At 34.9% G+C, this 25,542-nt stretch overlaps 1 protein-coding gene across 1 annotated transcript in view; it reads left to right on the top strand.

The window, feature by feature from the left end:
* Adgrl3 (adhesion G protein-coupled receptor L3) overlaps positions 1 to 25,542 on the top strand; it is a 465,758-nt gene that overhangs the window by 396,777 nt on the left and 43,439 nt on the right. The window contains exons 17-18 of the mRNA XM_052199002.1: positions 9,397 to 9,463; positions 11,440 to 11,531. Coding sequence (XP_052054962.1) covers positions 9,397 to 9,463; positions 11,440 to 11,531 — 159 coding nt within the window. The remainder of the gene's footprint in view (positions 1 to 9,396; positions 9,464 to 11,439; positions 11,532 to 25,542) is intronic.

Raw genomic sequence — 25,542 nt, 5'->3', positions numbered from 1 at the left:
GCTTCCCAGACTTGATTCTAAACAACTGTTAAATGCCGAGTTATACAATTACGATTTTTCCCAAGCAAAAGCAAAGCAAAATAGAGACAGATGACAGAAGATAACTAAAAGAGGAAAAGGAAAAATAGAGAAAACTCTGCTCCATTTCCATCACAGACAGGAATGAAGCATTTTATTGTTTATTTTATGTATAAAAACCATCCACAAAGTTGACTCCAGGATCTATTGGGAGAATATATTTAACTTCTACTTTGGGGAGTTCACTGAACCGAATATCTGTTTAGGATTGTTTTGTTCATTAAGGATTCAAGAATTATAAAGGAATTATTATTTTGGTGTTTACTCCTGACATTAATGTGTCATAATTCCATTTGGACTTAATTAAGATATCTTCTTAAATAAAATTAAAACAAATTAATTTAATTAATTAATTCTGTTTGTGGTTCTGGCATTGAACTTGGCTTGCTGCATATGAAGCAACCACCCTATCACTGAGCTGTATCCACAGCTAAGGTACTGAGTTTTGACTAAATTTGTGGGATTTCTGCATTCTGCAACTTGGTATTTATTATCTTCTATTTGCCTAGTCCCTGTAATTGTTCACTGCTTTGATTTTATTCCAGTTAAATGCATTTTGTTTATTCCTTCTGACTTTTCATAGACTTGCGAACTATATCAACCTTTTTCTTTTTGTAAAATGTTGCAGCAAAACAAAATTTTGGCAGTTATCAGAAAGACTTCAGTTAAGAAATTCATATAAGGGCTGGAGAGGTGGCTTAGATGTTTAGGGCACTGGCTGTTCTTCCAGAGGACCCAGGTTCAATTCCCCGTATCCCAATGGCTGCTAACAACTGTCTGTAGCTAAAATTCCAGTGGATCCAACCTCCTCACACAGACATATATGTAGGCCAACCACAAATGTACATTAAAATAAAAATAAATTATAACTGTTATTATGCCTATAACTGTTCACAGAACTTCAGAAGACACTCAAAATTTCTAATTTTCATGTATATCTTATGTTTTATGATACACTCACTGATTTCTAAAAACAATAAAACTGTTGATAGCTTAGTCTAATATAAACTATGATAATCCAGAAATCAAAGATATTGCGAGCCTTTCTTATTGTTCTCTGTAAAGTAAATGCTTATGTCTTGGGTATTTCATGATTCTTAACTTTTATTCTAATTTGATGTTTAGAGTATATCCTGAACAATGCTAATTTATGTAGTGTAGTATTGTAATGTAATCTAAATAATAGATTACTTTTCCCTCCTTTTACTTCATTTAATCATTTCATTATAGTGATAATAAGGTGTTCTACCTGAAACCTTGAATAATAACAGCCTATATTTCTAGGAAAGAGACTGATGGCAACATAGATGATAACTTTAGAGTTAAAATTGTCTTGTAGTAAAATAAATGTTATTTTGATACAGATAGGGATAACTATCATATTCCATCTGGCTGATGGATTATGATGTGTTTTTCTATGAAATGTTATTAGGCTGTTGAATTTATTATGTACAGAACACATACTCATGAACCAAGCATACATAGTTTCATCTTAAGATGTTGTTTAGTTTGCCATCAATTTGCAGTGATCATAAAAGAGTCATTATCTTCTGATGTTTGTATAATAAAATCTTTTAGTCTAATTGACACATACTCAAAAATATACTTACAATAACATTTGGACACAATAGCACAGCATTTAAAAAATCCATGTAAATAACCAAAAATCTTTCAAAAAATAGCCCCTGAATAGTGTATTACAGGTCAAAATAATGAGCATGTATTATCTCTGATCTTTCGTGGTTTTATTCTCCTGGACAGTCAGTGAAACTATCACATGGGATACTGTCATGCCGTGATTATAATGAAGATTAACAATAATTCAAATAGGAATGTTCTGAAATAAAGTTCTAAATACTAGGAATTTATCACCTGAAACATTTATCAAAATATTACAGAATTATGAACAACTCAGACAGTAGCCTATCTAACTTCAACAGCCCTTAGGACCTTCATCATAATCTCATGTGTACAACCAAAAGGATAACATCCTGATTGGGTTAGAGGAAAGAGTCGAAAATGAGGACCCAGAAAAGCAAAAGTACTGCAATGGGGTAAAGCCAGAGGCTGGGCTAAGAGATAACGTGTGACCAGGAAAATCAATACAGGCCTTCTAAGTACATGGATTAAATCAAGAACACTCCTAACCAATCATAAACCCATGGATAACAGAAAAGAGCCAAGCTCCTGAAAAGAATTAACATCATATTGCAATCTGAAACATCACCATGAAACCATCTACACATCTTTGCATTTGACCTCATGCTCCCTGGCTTGAGAAAAATTATAAAGTTGTAATCTGTGTTAACTAAAATCCCACACATATCTTTATTTCAGTTTATTAAATAACTTGAGTAGCCATTTAAGATGAAAAGTGTTCACTGATTATTACAAAGACAGTACATTATAGTATTATCCAATTACATTATAGTGTTATCAAAGAAAGAAACGAGAAACATTGAGCTTGACAGTATCCGACAATCTTATTCATGGATTTATTTTATAAAGTTTTGCACAATTTCTAATCATCTAACATCGCTAAGCATAATGTCTTTCAACAAGTAGTATTCATGCAATAATTATAGCACATCACAAGGCATTCTTATTTTAATTGATACGAAACTTCTAAGCAGTGACTGTGCCATCAGCTCATGCATCTGACTTAGGTTGGATATGTGAAATAGTAGAGCCAATGAAGACATACTTTTTGATGACACAACAAGGTAGCACTTATTAAGTGTGTATATGGAAAATACATACACATTTAAATACCTTAACCATGCTTTCTTTGTATATATATTGAAGACAGAGATTTTATTGTGCCACCATGTTTCTACCAAGGACTCCTGTGATTGGAATGAAGCTATTACCATATGAAATAATACTAGGTTGAGTGAACAATTTTCTATGGAGGAGTTATACTTCAGAACTGTATCAGAAATCAGGACCACTGTCCTCTTATTTTTTATAAGGCAATGGACTATACCAAAGTAGCACACTGTACTTGAGTTAATTTTGGATAAAAAGAAGTTTAAAAATGTCCACAGCTGCCACTTTACATCTAGTGGAGATTATATTATTTAGAATCTCTACATCCACTTGGGCAGCAATAATAAAAGAAATAATAATAAAGGTTAAAGACATAGAAGTTGGATTCATTCAAAAGGTTAAACATTTTTTTCAATATAGTTAGGTATAGAGGCCAGGCTAGTAGTCCTAGTTATTTGGAGGAAGGATGGATAATTTGGGACCATGGATTTGAGATCAGCCTTAGCAAAACAAGTTCCTTTCACATTACCAAACAAGTTACAGTTACCCAATGACCCAGTAAAACAAAAAAACCCATAACATCGTTTTGGATAACTAAACAATGGAGGCCCCTTATATCATCAACAGATTAAAAAACAAAATATGATACAGCTATATGATTGAATAGTATTCTCAGTAAAATAAAGTATTATTAAGTGTTCCAGAATGGATAAACTTTAAAATATTGTTTTGTTGCAATGAGGTCTGTCAAAAAAGACTACATATACTTTATGCTACTATTTATATGACATGTTCAGTATAGGTTCTAGCTACAGCATAGCAAAGAGGAGTTCAGATATTGTAAGGAAGGGAAAAAATTAGACATGATGTGAGTTTGATGAACTAAAAAAAAAAAAAACCCTGATTACTCTGGCAGTTTTACAACCATTAAACATATTTAAAATAATCAGATATGTGACTTATTTATATAGATCATTGCACTAAAGCCATTCAGTAAAATAAAAAATAATGTATTTTCAAGAGGCAACATGTTTAGAGAATTCTAATATTTTTCTAAAGTTTCAATGTATACATTATATATAGCATGTAGAATTCTTATCTATTTCTTGAGAATGCATGTTTATCAAGTAATTTACAATTTTCATTTTATTTTTGTACATATCTTTTTCCTGCTGAAGAGGCCTTGATGTCAGGTAGACTAGAATAAAATCCAGACACCACTACTAACCTCACCACTACTAGCCTGTGAAGTAAAGATGATTATAAAAATTGTACAAAACTACGCTGCCATATAAACTTGTGCATTTATATATGATTATGTATGCATGTATGCAGATACATGGGATTACATATTACATAAAATTGCAAAATAAATATGTACTTAACTAAGTTGTATCTTTTATTAATGGTTCTATATCTGGCTGGTAGAAATGAATAAATATAAATTTTATGATAAACAACTTTTTAAAATATATGTTAAATAGCTAAAAACTGTCCATTTATTAAATTAGAGATTACAATTCTCCCATTGCTATTTTGACCTTTGGAAGAAGAAACCTCAATTCCAGTCTTGTCTTCCAGAACTCTCTTCCTCCACCCTGCCCATACCTGAGCCCTGCTGGGTCTACCCCTCCTTCCTGAGTCCACCTGCAAAATCTATTCTATTCCCCCTTTCCAGGGAGACCCATGTGTCTTCTCTTGAGTCCTCCTTGGCATTTAGCCTCTCTGGGTCTCTGAATTATATTATGATTCCATGGCAATTACTTCTTAAAAGTCATTAACAACTGTATTTTGCAGTAAGTTTAGAGCTACGTTCTTTAGTGCTTGTAGTTTATCTGCCTGTTTTCCCCTCTCTGTTTCTTCCCATGTTTCTTTTATTTTTTCCTTAATTGTTTGACATTACATAGACAGAGATATGAGACATTACATAGACAGAAATAGAAAAGTGGGCAGTTAAATAATAAATAATAAATGGTACAAATATAGTGTTATATACACAATATCTAACAAAATGGGTATAAATATAGACATATATGTAAATGACCTAAAAAGGTGATTATGGTATTTACAAACTCAAAGACAACTTGATGTATCATTATCATAAATTTCAATATCTAATGACACCAAAAAATGGTTTCTAGTTACATTAATATTTCCCATTGACACTTTAGTCTATATGTTTTCATCTATTCTCCATCAAATTATGGATGAGAAACTACAGTAGGCTGCTTTGACTGGGGCTCTGTTGTTGTAACTTTCCAACCCAATTACCGGGTAAAAGAAATCTCAACTCAGTCAATACCAACACAAGCAAAAAAGCCTAGACTGGGCAGATCTCCCACTACACTACACTATTCCCATCTATGTTACCTCATATAACTTGGGTTTCTCCAGGCCAGGTGCTTCTCTCTCTCCCCTCTGTCAATCCTCTCTAGCTCCCTCTTCCCATCAATCCTTTTCTCCTCCCCCAAACTCCCAGCTCCTCCTCCTTCCTCCTGCCCAGTCATTGGCTCTAGCCTTTATTTGAAAAGTTAAGGTGGGGAAAAGGTTCAGAAGGCATTTGTATATAAGATTAACATCTCACCTGTGGCCCCTCCCAGGAGTCGAATTAGCATCAAATTTAAAGCCCAGGGCTATCCACAACAGGGTTCAATATCATGAACCGTGCAATGGGTGACAGTTGTGTCCCCCAGCTGCTGGCCTTGCTGTTTTTCTAAAAATAAAAGCATACCTTTTCAGTATGCGTTGTGAGAACAAACTGATGAGCTGTAGTTTAGTTTATAAAGAGGATATATTTTAGCAGAATATTTTCTCTGTTGTGTTATTTTAAGGAATTCATTTTCCTGTTATAAGAAGATAATTTGTTCATTTCTTTCTGAGTTTACATGAGAAGTAGTTCTTGTTAAATAGGTAATTGATTCTAAGGGAACGTGATAGCAGCCCCTTTACTATTAATTTTAAGGATGTGTCCTGGATTTCAGAGAACAATTCTAGAGGAAAATAGTTTATATTTGTAGCTTAGCATTGATTCTTTGGAGTGTTGAAACCAATAAAATTATTTCAATGTAATAAGGCATCTTGTAAATAGCAGTATTTTATTATCCTTTGAAAAACACTACAATAAGATGATTTTAATGGCACATTTGTGTTTCATTAATGAAACAAAAAAAACAAGGCAGATGTGGCAACTGAAAAGTCTTCCTTTGTATTCTAGAATGTATTTTGTATTGAAGAAGTAAGAGGGAGGATGGTGGGGATGAGTTTCTTTTCACCCGTAGGTCATGTATTTTCTTTTAGTACTTTTAAAAGCACAATTCAGAAATTATACACAATAGACTGAAAATCCTTTAAAAATCCAAAATTGAGGTGTCTTGAAATTAATACGAATGGCCTATCAAACTTTCCAATTTTGCTAGTTAACTATTACTTAGTAAATCACTGTGGTATTTAGATAAACCATTGTATTTAGAAGTAGATTTAACCATTTGTAATCTGATTTTTTTTGAGTATTTATTATGATGAATTGTTCCTTTCCTTTAGCATTGGTCTTACTAGTCTGATCTGGTCTCCTTTTAGCCAGTGGTTTTGGATTTTATCCAATTAGCACAGAGGGGCCAGAGTTGAGAATGTTGTGGGGTAGAATAGATATATATGGTCAAACATGAGTATATAATACCATTATTCTCATTATGGTCATGGATAGTTCTTTTGATCCTGGCACAGTGAACAAGGCAGGCACCATGCAAATTTTGTAGGTGGGTAATGGGAAAGAGATGAAATGCAGAGAGCTTTGCAAAAGCCAGCATGCAGCCAAAAACAACAGCAGGTATGGCCATATGGCAGTCAAATTAGAAAAGGCATTCTTTCCGCACAGATTCCAGAGGATAGTAAAGTGCAGACAGCAGGCATGGGGGCATGATTTACCCAGTGCATGTTGAGTTTCAGACTGCCTCTTCCCCTGCTCACTTACGAAGGGAATTTAAATCATTTTAAATAAATAGATACTGAAGAATTTTCTTAGAGGCTAAAAATAACATGTCACTTGTTTTCCACATCTAGAAGAGATTGTTAGCCAAATTCATATTTTAAAATAAAGCATTTGCTAGCTGATATTTCTAGATTAATCAAGCTTGGTAAGGATAAAGTTAATGTCATTCTGTTATTTAAACAAAATGTATGGAGATATTTAAGTTTTATGCCAACCTTAATTGAACCAAATCACTGCTAATATGATTAAAATCATCTATTACCTGTAAAAGAATATTTTCTGGAAGAACTTGAAGCATACTTTTTCCATAATAAAAATTATTTGCTTAAAAAAATGTGCTTTAGTTCTTAGATTACCTCTCCAAAAATATTTTGAGCTATAAATGGATTGTCCTCTTAGTAATTATTCTAAAATTTATTATTCATGTTGTCTTGTGTTGAAATAACTTAAACAGTGATATGAGGCTAACATCTAATTTAATCTGCAAGAAATGTACTTCTTTTGTTCTTTATTGCCTTTAGCTTGAAGGGAAATTTAGTCTGTAAAGAACCTATAGATACTGACAGAAATTCCCATACTTATTCAAGTTGTTCACACACAGAGTTCCTTTAAAGGCTGACAAGCTCACCCTCACTGGAAATGAAGACGATGATCCTAAGTGAAGAGACCTCTCTTACTTACGTCTTTTCATAGGCAACATCATACCCTTCTTCTATGACACATATTTAAATACCATAGCAAATGGATAACTGTTCAAACAAATATACACCTAGTAATTTAAGCTCGAATTGCTAATATTTTTTCAAATAGAATTCATATATATATACTTGAACCATAATAAACCATCTAGTCTAAGTAAAACTTATGGACTAGTATTCAGTGTCTGAATGATGTGTCTACCTTAGTGCTACTGAAATCAGTTTATATGGATTTAAGGTAAGAGAAGATAGCCAGGTGCTTAGAGATTGGTTTTAGAGACAGTTTTTTTCCTTAAAAGTATAGCTATCAATCATTTTAGAAAAATTACAAAAGAAAGAAAAAAAAGTTACAAAAGAAAACTGTAACAAATGATAATCACTGCCTCTATCACTCAAGTGAAAACTTTAAGTATCTTGGCATACTTTTAGTAATTATTAGATAAAACATAGCTAAACCCTTAGGGCTATATATTCTGGTATCTACATGCTACTGTATAGTACAATCCCTAATAGCATGAGTTTGGAAACAAATATATATATATATATATATATTTCATGGACATATGTATGCATATCACATCATATATAAATCATTATTTAATTTATTAAATGGATATATATTTAATATGTGACACTGTTTTATATGGCCTTTTGACTGAACAACCACTCCTACTTTCTTACCTTCTTCCTTCTCCTGTTCCTTATCCTCTTCCTCCCTTCCTCCTTTTTCCTTTCTTCTTTATGGTGCTGACAACTGAACTCAGATCCTCATAGGTCTTTGAGTCTATCCTCAGCCTTCAGTATATAAATGTATCCTGTCAGCAAACATAGACCTACTCTAGTTTTCAACTTTTATACTGTTTTATCAAATGAAAGACAATATTTTATTTATGAGTTCAATATTGGAATGATGTGTGAAACTCTTCCATGATAACTTTCAGGTGCTCTGCAACTCTTTACTTAACATTATTATAACAAGCAGCATATTCAAAGGCTTTGAATACAAATGTAGAGCACATAAGAAACAGCTATTGAGTATTTACCAGTGTAAATGCTCTGGTTTTAATTATGCCGCCAATATTGCAAAGTGGCAAATTATTCAAGATATTATTCTTAACATCAAATAATTTGCTCACTATTTGCATTAATCTTTCTCATAACGAGTCACTTTCACTTTGTCTTCCTGTCACTGTGAAGAATGGAAATGTAATTTCCCAGAGGCTTTACGAACTGGGGGGAGTACTAAATGTGCCTGAAATTAAGTGATTAATAATTTACTTTTTAGGTCATGAATCAACTTCTTCAGATGCTAAGGACCACTTGCAATCCCAGAAGCATGAGCAGTAACATGCTTCCTTTTAGGCTTCAGAACACTCAAAGGTTGGCTGCCCAACCTAATTAAACTTCAATCTTCTGATACCAAATTTATTTCTTCCTTGTACTGAATTTTCCTCAGATCTTCCTGACAGGAAAATGTCACTTTGCCTGACAGCTGACAGACAGGTTATGCAGCACTGTAATTGGAGAGAAAAGGATAGCTTAAAGCTACTGGCTTTAATGGCTGTGTGTAAGGCTTTTTCATTTTTCCCTCTAAGGTTTCAATGACAGACACAAAAGGCCTTAGCAAATAGGCCTGGTGCCATTTTTTCCCTGCTTTCGCTAGGGGTAATTATCTTACTCCATCAACAGTGCTGTCAGAAATCGGGCACATAATTCAGCATTTAAATGAACAAGCCATGTAATATTTCCTGTCTCCCAGTGGAATACTGTGCCGTTTACATTCTTCTCTGTCACCTGCTCACTCTTGATATATGTCCTGGACCCAGTCTTTGAATGGCTTCTCTCCCTTGTGTTTCACTGCAGATGTTGGCTTCGCCTTGACACCTACTTCATTTGGAGTTTTATAGGACCAGCGACCTTGATAATTATGGTGAGAACTCCTAATTAACTATGCACTTCCCAGGTCAAGAAATAAGAACTTCCACTATCCATGTACTAGCTCTCTTAAATTTACATAGGTTAATTTGGGGGAAAGCATGTACTTATATGACCCTACATAACTCAAGCAATTAGACACTCATTATAGGCTACGTTTATAGTGTAAAGTAGTTCATCAAAACTGTTGGAAAAGGAAAGTAAGCATTTGCAAAAGTAAATGCCTGCACAGGAATCCAGTCCAATGTCGACCACACAGCTGTCTAGACAACTGAACAATGATGACTTTTAACTTTGACAACAGCATATTTTCCTTCCTTTTTTTGAAATAATTAAAATTGAAAATAAACAGGAATTAGAAATCTAGATGAACAGCTAGTTATTAATTAGAGTATTTATTTATTTATTCATTCACTCATTCATGTGAGTCCTCAAGAATTATGTTTCAGACTTGAAAGTGACAATATGGCAGGTACCCTACTGTGTGTCCATATGAAAATGTGTACATGTATGTGTATGTACACACACATATCATGGGAAAAGCCTGGTGTCTAAAACCAGTCTCATTGACCATTACTCAGATATGTGTGAGACTAGGAGTCATCTTATAACCAAATATCATTACAGGAAGACAAAGAAAAAAAATGGAAAGAGAAGTAAGTCAGAATAATGACCCTGGACTGGCTTACATCAGTTCAGACCAGGCTTTCCCACTCATTGCATCCAGTTCCCATTAAGCTTTTATAGCCACTCAGTGTTGGTTGTTTGGTTTAGCTTCTTTTGATTTTTCACTTTTGAGACTCAGAGATCATTGCTGAAGAACTGTGAAGCTGCCTTAGAGGGAGAATGTCAGTGGAGCATTTAATGAATTTTCCTAGTCTGCATCAGTCCCCAGTTGTAGATTGTAGAAGCTGATCACCTGGTTCAAGTGCCATTCAGCCTATGGCTTGCTTTATGATTTTCTACATGTGGGTCACAACCCACTTGGCAAACCTTTGTCTCCAAAGTCATTTACATTACCATTCATAACAACAACAAAATTACAGTAATGAAGTAGCAACGGAAATATATTTATGGCTGAGGTTCACACAATATGAGAAAATGTATTATAGGATTGTAGCTTCAGAAAGGTTGAGAACTGCTGCTTTATAATCTTCATGTAAGGCATCTAGGTTATGCCTCTTAGACTATGTTCTTTTGAATTATAGAGATCTTTTCTGTTTTGTGGCATAACAATACCACAAGAGACCACCTGCTTACAACTTAGTTTATTTTAGCATCAGAATTCAACCAGCATCTTCTAATTCATTTTACTTATGCATTCAAAACATACTGAGTTTTGGATTTGGATTTGTAGCCCGGTGTGGCAGTGTGTGTCTGTAATCCCAGAACTCAGTAGTCAGAGGTAGGAGGATGACAAGAAGTGCAAGGCTAGCCTGCTCCACATAGTGAGTCTTATTTTAGTTCATTTTATTTATTTTCTGGAACAGTCTCAGGAAGCAGCCCCAGCTGACCAATGCAATATTTTTACATGTTAATAATTTAGCATCTGAAAAAGTGCATTTCTAAGAACTGAAATGGAGAGTATCTATGATTAATCAGTCTAGAGACCTGTTCATGGAATGTAAATGTAGCAGCTCTTTTAGAATAACTTCTGTATTCGGGGGATTTGGTTTTCGTAAACATGCAGCGGGCTTTGAGTTATTTGAAAAGTTCAACAGCATCCTTCTAAATGGCCACTGATTTTGTATTTGGAGTGGACTTGGCACAGTCACCTTTTGTAACTCTGTGGTGTCACAATTCCCAAAGCTGGCTTCTTGCCTTTGCTAAAGCATTAGATAGTCACCAGTGATCCAATTCTCCGAAAGTCTACTAAGAACTGATTTCCCAGAACAATTCATGCGTTACAGGGAATGGCTTTATTTTTTTGCTACTCTGGTTATCTACAAAACACTACCTTTTATATTTCAGCTGAATGTAATCTTCCTCGGGATTGCTTTATACAAAATGTTTCACCATACTGCCATACTGAAACCTGAATCGGGCTGTCTTGATAATATCAAGTAAGTGATACTTAGTTTTGTTTTTACAGAGTGTACTTTAAAATTGTTTATAGTTTATAGTATATATTGCCAAAAATTATGTGACAGAATGATGTCCAATTTCAATGTATTGTTTTTGTTGAGGAAGGTAATTTATTGATAGTTGAGATAAATTGACCAGCATATAATCAATGTAAAGAAACCCTTTCTCCAAACCTACTTTTCCCTGTAATCCCTGTAATCTGCAATCTATGAATGTGTTTTTAATACCTTCATTCACTTTTTAAGAAGTGCAGCCTTCGTAAATGAAAACAGCCACTGCTTTGTGGTTCAGTGACTATATGAAATCTCTCACACTGTATGCTAGTCCTCAGAGCTAAGGTGCCTGCAAAGGGACCTGTAGTGATGCTTCCTGCAGCTATGTCTCCTGCAGTGATGATGTATGCAAATATGGTACCTGCAGCAATGGTACCTACAGTGATGTTACCTGCACTGATGTTACCTGTAATGATGGTTGCTGTAGTGATGGTACCTGAAAAGATGGTACCTGCTATGATGGCTTCTGCAGTGAAGGTACCTGCCATTGCATCTGTTAATGGATAAGAACTGATAGTATTTACAGTTACACTTCTGGAAAACAAACCTGAAAAACTGATTCTTAGTATTCATGTAGCTATTGCTCATTGCTGTCCTGTAATCCTTCTGAGAAGGGAGGTGAGCTTTCCCTGATCTTCAAAAGCAAAGGTTGAGTGACTCGTCCAGCAGGTCCAGTTATTCCCGGGTCCCGAAGGGGCACTACCTGAGGGTCAAAAATGGGGGGGTGGGGAGAGAAAAGGGAAGCCAAGCACGCTAACAAAATCAGAGTCAGTCTGGGTTGTGTCAAGACTTCATTTAATGTTGGGGAGGTAAGTGGGTTTTAAGGCTTACAGAGAAGGAATTAATCTTCACACCAGACAAAGGAGGGAAGGGCAGAGACACCCCTAGTGATGGAAGCGGGAAGCGAGGAGGTCATCTGGTCATCTGGAGTTAAAGCTGGCAGGAACATTCTGCGGTTAGGGCAGGAACATCTTCTGGTATTCTCGGGAATCTTCTCGCACTGACAGTTCATGGGGAAGTCTCTAGTTAATTGTTCTCATATTTTAGCAGCCACCACCTTAGGCCTATGAGTAAGCATAAGTCCGAATAGCTCAGGATGGCTTCCCACAGTTGAGTATGTCTTTTCCAGAATGCCCAGGTCTAAAAATAGTTTATATTTGTAAGTATTTCTGAATTGAGAATGCTTATGCAGAGGTTGTATATAGTTCAATGAGAATTCCGAGTCTGAAAATTAAAACCTGAAGTTGTCTAAAGTCTAGAGAAAAAAAAAATCTGAAACTTTGGATCATTATAATTGGATTTTGACGTTCCTCTCCATGATTCTGAGCCTCTGCTTTTTTTTTTGTAATTTTTTGTTTGTTGTTGTTTTGTTTTGTTTTAAATAAAATATGTTCCTAGTATTGAAACACTTAAATTTTTTCCTAGGAGATAAATCTCCTAGGAAACATTTCTACTCAATTATCCTTTCATTTTGAAAATATATTTATTACAAATTTTTTACATTTGTATTTTCAGACAAGTATAAGTATGCAGAACTATAAAATATTCATATTTCATCTTAACCTACAATGACGATACAGCAAAAATGCTAAATTTCATTTTCTGAAAAGCCTCTGAGTTCCTTGTTATGTGCAAAGTATATTTTAATTTACTTAATGGTTTTGATATTTGAAGATTTTAACATTGAGACCCACATTAGTCTTTCTCGCACATTTATCTACACCTGTGCTAAATGGCATTTTCATGCAGGTTATCTATGTCGTGTGTGTCAACGTGGATAAAGGATTCTAGTTAAATGACTGTGCATTCAAGACATTCAAGGGGCACATGTAACTTCCATGTGCTCCAGCCATCTTGTGAGCTATGTGAGAGAGCTGTCATGTCTCGCATGGCCCACCTTTGCATATCTGGTGTCAGACATAGTCACCATGACTGGTGTCTGAGAATATCACAGTAGACTGAGATATTATTGACAATGACTATTGACATTTCACAGTTAATTTTTGTTGGAGCATGACATATTTATGCAGGTCACTATAAGTTATGACTCCATATGTTTTGTTTTATACTGTAAACATTATTTAGGTAATTTTTAATGTACTATTGGCCATAAAAAAATGAAACCTGGTCTTCATTTCAACATCTAAAAGGTTAAAAATCAATGCAGTCTTTAATTTCAAAATGGTTTTAGAACCGTTTAATGCACTGTAATATTTCTTTAGCTTTTTCACTTTATTTTAGTACTGACTGTCATATATTATAAAATACACTATATTTTTCTGGGTAGTTTTGGTAGCAGGTGTTGTTTAGAAGAACAGTTAAACACATCAAAGCCAATAATTTTATTTAATGGCATAGTTCCCATTAAGTTTTATAATAGAAAGCAAAATGAAGTTATAGTTCAGAATACCTTGATTTGATTTCTGTCTTAACTGCTTACAAGCTTAGAGTCATTAGAGTGTATCTCACTTTGCTGAGTCATGATACCCTCCTTGAAACTGTACAATGAATGGTGATTCATTCCTGACCATCAGATATAAAGCTTTTGATGATACCCTGTCAAAACTCAGTAAGGGAAGACTTAGTGTTAAAATGCTGGAGTGGATGATTTGAAATTTGAACTGTAACTATGGCTCTGCATTTGTTCAGAATGCAAGGAAGGTGGACCACCAACCAGGCAGCACACATCAGCTGATATGAGGCCCCCAACACATATACAGCAGAGGACTGCTGGGTCTGGGTTTAGTCAGAGAGGATACACCTAACCCTGAGGGAGTTTAGATGTCTGGTGGGGTGGGTGTGGGTGTTGGGAATATCCTCATGGAGACAGCAGGCAGGGAGGAGGTATGGGTTGTGGAACAGTTGGAGGGTGGACCTGGAGGGGAATAAAATCGGGAGTTTAAAATAAATTAATTAATTTAAAAAAAGTATACATATAAAAATGCAAGAAAGGAGATAGGGAATCATTATGAGTTAGTAACTGAGGAATTCCCAGGAATCACATCAGAGCAATGATGGAACCCTTCAGCACCTTACAGGTCAAAAAGAACATTCTTCTGCTGTGCTAATAGAAGCAAGGAAGGCTATATTTTGTCCACTGTGACAGAATGTAGGAAGTAACAATTGATGTAATGTCATATGCTGATGGAAACAAAATAGACTAATACATTGAGGTATTTCCATTCACACTTCTACAAAGAAAGATGGTCTTTTACCGATCAAGAGAATACATGGGAGGAAAATAAATCCTTCTCAAGAAAAGATTCTTTAGCATTTTTCAAAATCTGTAGGAAATTTTATTTAAAATACAAGTGTAGAGAACATTTTCTTTCATTAACACTAAACATAAGACATATTGTGTGGCTACTTTAAATCTAAAGGATCATTAGAAACTGCAAAGTTTGTTTGTGGCAAGGAAACAGTCTATCAAGAAAAAGAATCCCAAGCATGCATGCCTTTAATCATATCAAAGCTTCAAAATACATTAATGAAATTCTTAACAATAAAGAATTATTGATCATTTTTCATTGTCCCTTAGGTTGTATTTTACATTTTTAATCATGTCTTAAAACAACCACACCATACAGGTAATTTCCAAACCATTCCTCTATGAGGGACTGAAATCCCAGGAGCACTTTCCAGATTATTATAATCAGGAATTTTGAAGCATGACAGCTTTGCTTTTAAACCCTTTCTAATGTACTTGTTTTCTCGCTAAGGTTCGGTTCTCATACTTTTTTGCACATACTTAGATCTTTTTTAAAATTTGGTATCATAAATCTAAACGTTTTAGTTAGAATATTTATTCCATTTACATTTAATGTAACAGTTGATGCCATGGGTTCATTATATTAGTTTCATTTTGTTGTAGTTTGTGCACTTCACACTGTTCCTCCTTTCATCCTTCCCTTGATTAACAGCACTATTTTGCATCCCATTTTATCTTTCATATTGGCATTTTAGCTAATCACTATACTTTTTATTACTCCTTCTAGAAATTACCACAGAAATCGCTAAATTAATATAGCTTTATTTGTGATAGAAATGATTTTTCACATGTGTTCACTTTACATATTCACACATATACATACATGCATGTTGTTGACTGTGTTTCTTCCTCATTCTCTTATGCCCACCTTTTCTTTTAATCACTATTGTCTTTTTCACAGTCTCAATGATGGTTTGGTTAACTTGTTTTCTTCTTTTATCATATTGGTTTTGGCTCCTTTTGCCACCATCTAGAGAGATGGGTCTTGAAAGTATTACTTCAATCATGTAAAGTAACAGTTGGAATAAAACTCTTCAAAGGGTCCCAGTATATTTAATTTAACTGTTGTAGTCTGTAGCTGCCTGCAGCTACTGAGAACTGGGTTCCTGGAACAGAAGCTGAGGAATGCCTGGGGAAGGGGCGAAAAGAACGAGGGCCAGAAAGATAGTTTACTGATGGAGACCGCAACTTTAATGGAGGTCAGACCACTTAACACTTTGGGCAAGCCTCTCCTCCCATCCTCTGGGGGTGGGGGTGTGAGTTCCAGGGAAGTGGTCAGGCTGTTCGCTGGGCGTTGGCTCCACTGCTCAGGCATCTGGGTGGGTCACCTGCTTATATTCAGGAATTTGTAGATCTGGAGGAACAATAAACTTTACCATCACTCTGAGTGCTCTACCTAGGGAGCTGGATCCTGACTCTACAGGAGCTGGATTCCCTGCTCAACAAAGGCTAGGAGACGTTCAGCTTGACCAATGTCAAGTTCACTCTGAGCACTTCACTCTAGGATAAAAATTCCTGCTGTAACCTACCTCCCTATTATGCCCTAATGTCAGATTCCTGCCCCAAGCCCTTGTCCATGGCCAATGTCAAGTTCCTACCATGTGGCATGACACCCAACATGGCTCTGCACACTTAAGTCCAAACTTCTAGTCCAAGCTGGAAAAGCCTGGTGGATGTTTTTGCCATCTCACTGCCTACTTTCCTTCTTTATCATGAGCCCCTCAGTCCACTCTAGGCTCGTGCTCTGTCCCTCAAGTTTTACCTCTGCTCACTTTGCCTCCTTGCTCCATTCCACATATAATTTAAATATTATTTTCCTTTTTAAAAAACAAATTGCATTATTCCTCAATTTCACAGTAACCCCAGGGTACTCATAATAAGCTTCTTTAAGATTAGGAAAGATTATTTGTCTCGTTTATTACAGTATTAATGATATACTGTGAAAAACAAACAATAGCATGGAATAACATAGTTCACCTAATAACAGAGAAAATGCAGGATGCTAATTCTCAGGCTTACTTGGAAAGTAATTAATTTAAATCATACACATCTACTAGCTTATTATTTTGCATTTGTCTCTTAATCAAAATAGGTTCTTACAAGAAAGAAATAATTTCAATCATTTGAATTTTCTCATTGATTTCTTTTTTCAAAAATATGTGTTATACATATATATATCTATGTACACCACTGCTTTCTTCAGACACACCAGAGAAGGCATCAGACCCCATTATAGATGGTTGTGAGCTACCATGTGGTTGCTGGGAATTGAACTCAGGACCTCTGGAAAAGCAGTCGGCGTTCTTAACTGCTGAGCCATCTCTCCAGCTCCTCATTGATTTCTTATTGTATTCAGAGCCCACTGTAATCATAGCAAAAAATCTAATACAATTAAAACAATTATACACACACACACACACACACACATATACATATATACACTATTCTTGAACTTTTGTCAGCCCAAATAATTAAATTACACTATGGCTGATGAATACGTAGTTTAATTCATGAGGAATCTTTAGCATATTCAATGACATCCTTCAAAATAAAAATAGGCAGTTTCTTTAATCACCTATTTTCTACTATAGAGTAAAAGAGTTCTAAAATATTTTTATTAAGTAACACCACAAGTTATTTTGAGGAGTAAAAGGAAATAATAAAAGTTTTGTGTTTATTTGGAAGAAATAAGGAAATTAACCTTTCTTTGTCTTTCTTATATCTATTGCTTTCCTTTTGTTATGGACAGGTGTTTATACACAAGATTTTACCCATTCCCAATTTGTTTAAGTCATCCAACTGAGTGCTAAGAGGATTCATTTAGTTTTCCTTTCTTCATTCCAAGTTGCTAGTGTGGGTATTGATAAACTGTAGTAACTACCCAACTGTCAATCTAGGGTAGATGCCTGTCTTCAGTCCTGGGATGGTTGGCTCTATGTCTTTGTCAAGTTACTCCAACCGTTTACAATCAGTTTTTTTTCTCTAATTACAAATTAAGTACATCTATTTTACAGACCTTTGCATAATTAATGGTAATCATATGTGCAAAACACCACATCATATATTTGGTGCAATTGTAGAATATTATGTTTTGTTTTTTTTTTTTAAAGAAAAATCTTGGAGGTGAGGTCTCACCAGGGTTAGATGCAAACTGACAGACTCATGTGATCCTGTGCCTTGGTCTCCTGAGATGCTCCAACTGGGGACCTGCAGTGCCATGCCTGTCATGTTGTGATTACTTAATGTAATCAACTGTGTGTGGAAATACTCTGCTTCCTCTGAGTCTTTGAATTTTCCACATTGAAGCTGCGCTTAGTTTCTATCAAAATCTCATTAGAATTTGTGTGGCTTTATACACCATATGGTATCATTAAAATTATGCATCATATGATCCTCTTTTTAAAAGACAAACTTAGCCTTTTCTTGTTTTTGGAAAGAAAAAAAAGATTCCAAGAGTGAAATGCTCATTTGATTAATAAATAGCAAGTTCTGTCATTCTAAAGAATAGAAATAACGTGTCCTCAGTGAGTTTTAAGGCCTGTCATGTGAAAAGGAGCCTAAGAAAGCATCTTGAAAACATTCAGCTAACAATACCTGAAATAGCTGCAGATGCCAAAACGTAAACTTTACTTGAGTAATATGTTTGTAAATGTTGATAGAAACATTTAAGTCATAATTATATTCAGCTTGATCAGTAGCCTATTAATACTTTATGGAATCAAGAGTGATTAGATTCAATAAAAAGGAAGGGAAATTGTCATAAGCTTGAAAAATAAAACAATTTCACAGGAAGATTTTAATGCTTATATTTTCCTCCATATTAATATATATGAATATATAGCTTATATATAAATATAGAACCTATATTTATTTTTTTTCCAAAAAATTATCTCATTTTTATACTACCAGCAATAATATGAAAAGAGTCTGAGCTTTATGAGAGCATAAATCTGTTACAGACTTACAGTTAATAAAAATGTTCATAAACTTCAAATTTTCTGAGTAAGTAAAATATTTTAGGATACTCTGTCTCTGTCTCTCTCTCTCTTGAGACATTTTCTCACTGTGAAGTTCTGGCTAGTCTCAAAGTCTTTGTGCAGACCAGTCTGGCCTCAAACTCACAAAGACCCACCTGGAAAGGGAAGGGGAGGGGAGGGGAGGGCAGGGGAGGGGAGGGGAGGAGAGGGGAGGGGAGGGGGGAGAAGAGGGGAGGGGAGGGGGAGAAGAGGGGAGGGAAGGGGGGAGAAGAGGGGAGGGGGAGGGGAGAAGAGGGGAGGGGAAGGGAGGGAAGGGAAGGGAAGGGAAGGAAGGGAAGGAAGGGAAGGAAGGGAAGGAAGGGAAGGGAAGGAAGGGAAGGGAAGGGAAGAGAAAGGAAAGGAAAGGAAGGGAAGGGAAGGGAAAAGGGAAGAGAAGAGAAGAGAAGAGAAGGGAAGAGAAAGGAAGGGAAAGCAAGGGAAAGCAAGGGAGAAGGGAAGAGAAGGGAAAAGGGAAGGGAAACGGGAGGGAGAGAGAATGAATAGCAATGCCCAAATTATTTTGAATCGTCAAAGCCCCCTCCTGTGACACACTTCTTCCATAACACTGAATCCTTCCCAAACAGTCCCACCAACTAAGGATCAGGTATTCAAATATATGAGTCTATGAGGGGTGTTGTTATCCAAACCACCACATATGTTCTGAGCTGTTTTAAACAAATATTTTTCAAATACATATGACTTATGCATGCATGCCTAGTATCAGAATAAGTTTTCATATTATTTATTATATGAAATCTACTCATTATTAAGGTAATTCTGTTTGTGTATGTGGTTTGTCTTTTTTTTTTTTTCAGTCGTCCTCTATTGTCTTGATGTATATAACATCAGAAATAACTGAAGTGAAGTAATACAGTCCAAACAGCACCAGAGCTCTGTGGATTGTTTGACAAGATTTAGCTCAAGCTAGTTACAACATTCCTTAAACATTACTTAGCCCTTCACTGATTGTCTTGATTCCAGCATTTAAAAGCTGAGTATCAGTCTCAGATTCACAAAGCCTTGCACCCAGTCAGTGGTATTGCCAATCTCTTCACAACATGCATTTTTAGACTATTATTTTGATTGCTCTGAAGTATTAAAGGATGGCCTCTTTGGGGAGGCATTTTCTTTAAAATGCATTAAAATTCCCTTACCATCTTGAGAACAATGTTTTATGAATAAATGCATTAAGTACACTCCATAAGCTGGAAGCTGACATTTGAGAAAACCAGTTTGAAGGATGATAGTTGTAAGCACACAATTATGCACTATACCTTGAGATTAAATTATTTTTCTCATTCTCCCCTCCAAATAATTAGGATTATATCAGATATGGGAGCAGCAATGGCTGTCTAAGGATGTTTGAGAAATCCTGAGCAACTTCCCAAGGGGAAAATTTTTCTTTAATAATGAAAATGTAGAAATTAGCATTTCCTTTGTTCTTTACATAGACCTTGGACTCAGACTGCTTTTATATTTCACAGGATGTGTACCACTAGACTAGAAAGCTTCGTAGTCTGAATCTAAATTAGTTACTCATAGAACTGTGATTTTCATCCCAATAGAGTGAAGTGTAAAGCGTTAAGAAAATGAAAAATATCTGAGAATAATTGCAATTAAACACCATTTGTTCTCCAGATTAGTCAAATCAAATACTTTACATGCCTCAATGTATGAAATAGATTTATCTTTTAATTGTCCATTAATTTATTTAATAGACACATGTGTACTCTAAGGATTGAATCCAAGCACTCTACATGCAGAACATACACTGATCCTAACTCCTAGGGGAGTTTTATGTTGACATACTCTGCAGGTAATTTTATGGAAAATTAAGAAGAAAGGGATGTGACTCTATGGTTTTCAACTCAGATACAAAATAAGTGGGTTGTTAAAGAGTACATGTGAATAACCAGAGATAATACATTTTGTGGTGGGACAAATATTTTTCCCCAGGTAACTTACACGATATTGCAGTTGTAAATGTTGTATTAACCCTTAGAGTGGTGAGACTAAAATTTTACTTTGGGATCTACAGTGTGTAATTTCAGTAACCTTTCTGTGTTCGTATTTAGTGTTACAGATGCTTGACTTGTTTTCAGTATTGATTTAATATTTCTAGGACTGGCAAATTAATAGCCTCAAATGGCTTCCCAGCCTGACATATTAGCTTCTCTACATCTGAAGAGGAAATACCTTCCTATAAGCAGAAATAACAGGCAGATCTAAACACTTTGTCTTCTCTTATTTATCTGTTTTTTTTCATAGTTGTTTACAATAACAATGTTACTTGATTTTCAAATCATATTTTGCCTATCCATACTTCAAAAGTGCTCAATATATATGTCACTGGTGACCTACTATGAAAGGCTATTTATATAAAAGCACTCTATTTATATTTGACTGTGCAGACAGTATAGTGGAGTGGCAGCCTTCTTCATCTGCTCAGTCCACACGTGGACATTTCCTAATCTAATTTTCTCTTGGCTTAGACCCAGTGACAGTTGAGTCTTTTGACTACACAGTTATGTGCTTTTTTTTAAATGGTCTGTCATCAAAGTTTCTGGCACTTTTTTTGTTCATGTGCTGTTAAATTAGGCATTCTAGGACACTATTCACATCTGCCCATGGAAGCTGCTGTTTTAGGCCAGCTACTTTGAAATGGTGGCACTAAGTCTTTCTTCTCTGTAAAAGAGCTGAGATTGATCTATACTTAAAGCTAAGCCATTTCATTATGACATTAAGAAAACAAACTGGGATCATAAACAGAAATCATTTATAAGCTAAAATTTTGATATTATTAGCAGTTAATTTATCATTTATACTAAAATATAATTTGAAAGCTAGTCCATTTTCTTTGTAAAAGTGATTGACACTGCAGTTATTCAATTCTTAGTTGCTTTATGTTGATGTGTTATGTTTTGGTTTGGTTTTACTTCACTGAATTCACTGTGTATTGCTTGATTAGCTGTGGCAATGTCTGTAAAAGATAGTTCATTTTATTATTATTTGCTGCAAACCCCAAGAATCTCCCTAGTGTTCATCAGATGCCTATATAATTAAATATTAAGATTTTTTTCCTACTGTAGTCCTTAATTTTAATAAGATGGTACAGTTCTTGCTAGATTTCCTTTTTTTTCCCTCTAGCACTTAATTTTTTTTGTTTTTGTTTTGTTTTTTTTAATTCGATATATTTTTTATTTACATTTCAAATGATTTCCCCTTTCCTAGCCCACCCACTCCCAGAAAGTCCCGTAAGCTCCCTTCTCTCCCCTAGATTTCCTTTTTTAAACTAAGAGATTACTTGACCTGATATTTTCTTCTTATAAATTTTCATCATTTGTGTACACACACACACACACAAACACACACAATTATATCAAAATGTTAACATTTTCTTCTATTATATATGTTCTTAAAAAAGTTAAAAAAAAGTCAGACTTCCTCTGTAGACCAAGAGGTTGGCCTTGAACCCATAGAGATCCACATACCTCTACCTCCTGAGTGCTGGGTTTAAAGGTGTGTGCCACCATGCCTCAAAGCTCAAGGGTGAGTAAAATTCCTTTAAACCAGGAATAAAAACCATTTTCTCATCTTCCTTTTATATTCTATAGTATATTATGTTAGTCTTAGAGTTTTATTATTCATATTTTATCGGTATTCTCTTTTGAAGTCAATTCTAAATTTAAAAATACCACCACCACCACCACCCTCCTGCGTGGACCTCTACCCTGTTTCCTTTCTGGTCCCACAGAAAGCATTCCATCATGAATAGACTTGTGAACACTGAGCCACAATTTATTTTATGAACTAGTTGCCAGTGAACTCTGAGATTCTCTTTGAACATTCATTAGTTGGATATTTATCTGTATTTCAATTTATAATAACAAAATCTGTAACTTTTATTAAGTCTAAAATAAAAAGTTATTTTATATGATGTTTCCTTCTTTACATTTAAATACTTAAAAAAAATTCTCAGAAGTAATCAGTGCAGTTATTATTGGATCCTCCTTGGATTTCCATTGAATTTCTAGGAGAGAATTAAAGGAACCCTGGCTAAGGGTGTGTGTGTTTGTGTGTGTGTGTGTGTGTGTGTGTGTGTGTGTGTATGCGTGTGTGTGTGTGTGTGTGTGTGTGTGTGTGTGTGTGTGTTCACCTTCTCTCCAGCCTCCTTTTAGAGACTACCAGGTCCCTACATAAAGACATAAGTTTGTGTAATAGCAAATATTATATTGTACTTTGATATTTAGTTTGTTTTTTAGAGTGCTTAGATATTCACATGCAGAAATGTGCTAGGATCTTACATTCCATATATACAGCAACCCCATGAAGAAAGGTGTACTTTCTGAGATAAAGGACAGTTAGCTGTTGGAATTAGGGTGATTAGTCCAAGGTTGTAGTTGAAAACATACGTAGAAGGCATTCAGACTCAAGCAGGCTGATTTCGAATTCCTTGCTTTCAGTTTTTTCACATGCCAACAATAATAAGGAATAGCATCACGGAATAAATGACTTTCTAAATTTCTATCAAAAGAACCCCAAGTTTCATACTCTATTTTTGTTACCCATCAATTGATTGCTTATATATTTCACAGATGAAAATATTAACTGGAAATTAGTAAGATGTACCCATGAATCACTTTTCAATATTTACTTTATTTCTTAGTATTTATAGACTCTTATAGATAAATATAAAATTTTGATCAATTCAGTTGATATAAAGTTATAAAATTTGAAATAACATTCAACTCTAGATCAGTATTTAATGTATTTATATTTCATGTGCTTTGGTGTTTTGTCTTCACGTATGCCTGTGTGAGGGCAGATCTCCGGGAACTGGAGTGACAGACAGGTATAAGCTTCTATGTTGGTCCCTGGTCCTCAGAAAGAGGAGCCAGTGCTCTTAATCACTGAAGCATTTCTCCAGTCCCTCAACTATAGAAATACTATGGTCAGAATTTTAAGGCATGGATTCGACATTTATTGATTCTATTTTATTAGGTTCTTCTTAATTGCAGATTGAAGATTTAGTTTTTGTGTTTTGCTTCTAAATCTTCAATTTTATTGCAATCACATAAAGCCAGAGGAATAAAAGTGTTTATATTCTGGCCTGGTGGTTGTGGCACACGTCTGGTCTGTAATTCCAGCACTCTGGGAGGCAGAGGCAGGCAGATTTCTGAATTCGAGGCCAGCCTGGTCTACAGAGTGTGTTCCAGGACAGCCAGGGCTATACAGAGAAACCCTGTCTCGAAAAAACCAAAAAATCAAAAAAAAAAAAAAAAATCACCACCACCAACAAAAATGTTTATATTCTATTTTAAATTATTCATTTTATTGGTGTAGTTCATTTTGCTCTCGTCTTGGTAAATTCCATAGGAATATGGCTTTTTTGACAGTAATAATTCAGTACCAATAACATCTGTAGTTAAAAATCATTTTTGTTAGTAATAGTTTCTGTGTTTATATAATACTTGCTTAATATTTTCTAAGATTTTTTAATGTGTTTAATGCTTAGTGATTTAAATATATGGCTATAAAAGAGCCATCATCTTTATTTTACTCAGATTTCTAGATTAAACTGTAAATAGCTTTCCTTTTAACTTTCTGGTAGTAGTATACAAAATGATAATAGACTCTAGTTGTATAAATTCAGCTGGAGCTGTCCCAATAACATAAACCACATTTGAACAAGAAATATAGAGAATCTGGGGCTTCTGTGATACCTAGTTGATCAAGCACTTTCCATGCTATTGTGGTATAAATATAAAAATGCAAATGGTTTGCTCACACATTATTACTATTACAATCACTCAGAGAAAATTAAGAAAAGAGAATGTTGCATTTCTTTGTGGAAGTTACTCTTGTATCCGGGAAAGCAAATCCACTGTATTCTAAAGCCGAAAATGTCAAGAGACTAGTCAGGATAGCAGGAGCTCTCTTGCTCCATTAAACATAAATTTCACGCAACAAACACAAAGGCTAACCAGGGGATTGGTGCATTCCAAAGTGTACTGGCCTTCAAGCTGACAGGATTAGCAGGCTGGTCTGCATTCTTCCTTTTCCATTACTTCTGTAACTTATCAATGAGCAGATCTTTGGACCTGAGGATTAACTTCTCGAACATATTTCTCATTACTCTTTCTTCACACCTAGCCTTACATAAATAATATTTAGCCCATTCCAAAGATATATAAGTCTCCAAAAGGAAACTATAATAGCATGGGGTATTTTGTCTCTTTTAATAATTTATTTTAGCTACATCTTTAATTTCTGAGTAGAATTTCTCTCAAAAAGTGCATGCCCAGAATAATTTTCGGCAAATCAATAATTCTTGAACAAAGAGAAAAGGTATCTTGGAACAAACTGGATTTGCTCATGCCTGTATTTATTCATCATCTTTCTATACTGATTCTTTGATTTATTACATCATTCTGTTTGTATATAAGTTTTTGTTTTGATTATAAAACCTCTCTTGAAAATTTACTTTTAGTTATGTGTTCATAAAGTTATAATTTTATAGCTTTTTACATGATTTGTGATTTTTTTCAATGATATGCATAATTTTCAAATGACAATTTAAGTGAGCATTCTCATCTAGACAATAATGTCAACTTTTTGGGTAAATTTTGTGATACTATTTAAATAAAAATTT

The sequence above is a fragment of the Apodemus sylvaticus genome, chromosome 11, assembly GCF_947179515.1.
Source record: "Apodemus sylvaticus chromosome 11, mApoSyl1.1, whole genome shotgun sequence".
Taxonomy (NCBI): Eukaryota; Metazoa; Chordata; class Mammalia; order Rodentia; family Muridae; genus Apodemus; species Apodemus sylvaticus.
The sequence above is the reverse complement of the archived record's forward strand: the minus strand, read 5'-3'. Positions and strand labels throughout refer to the sequence as shown.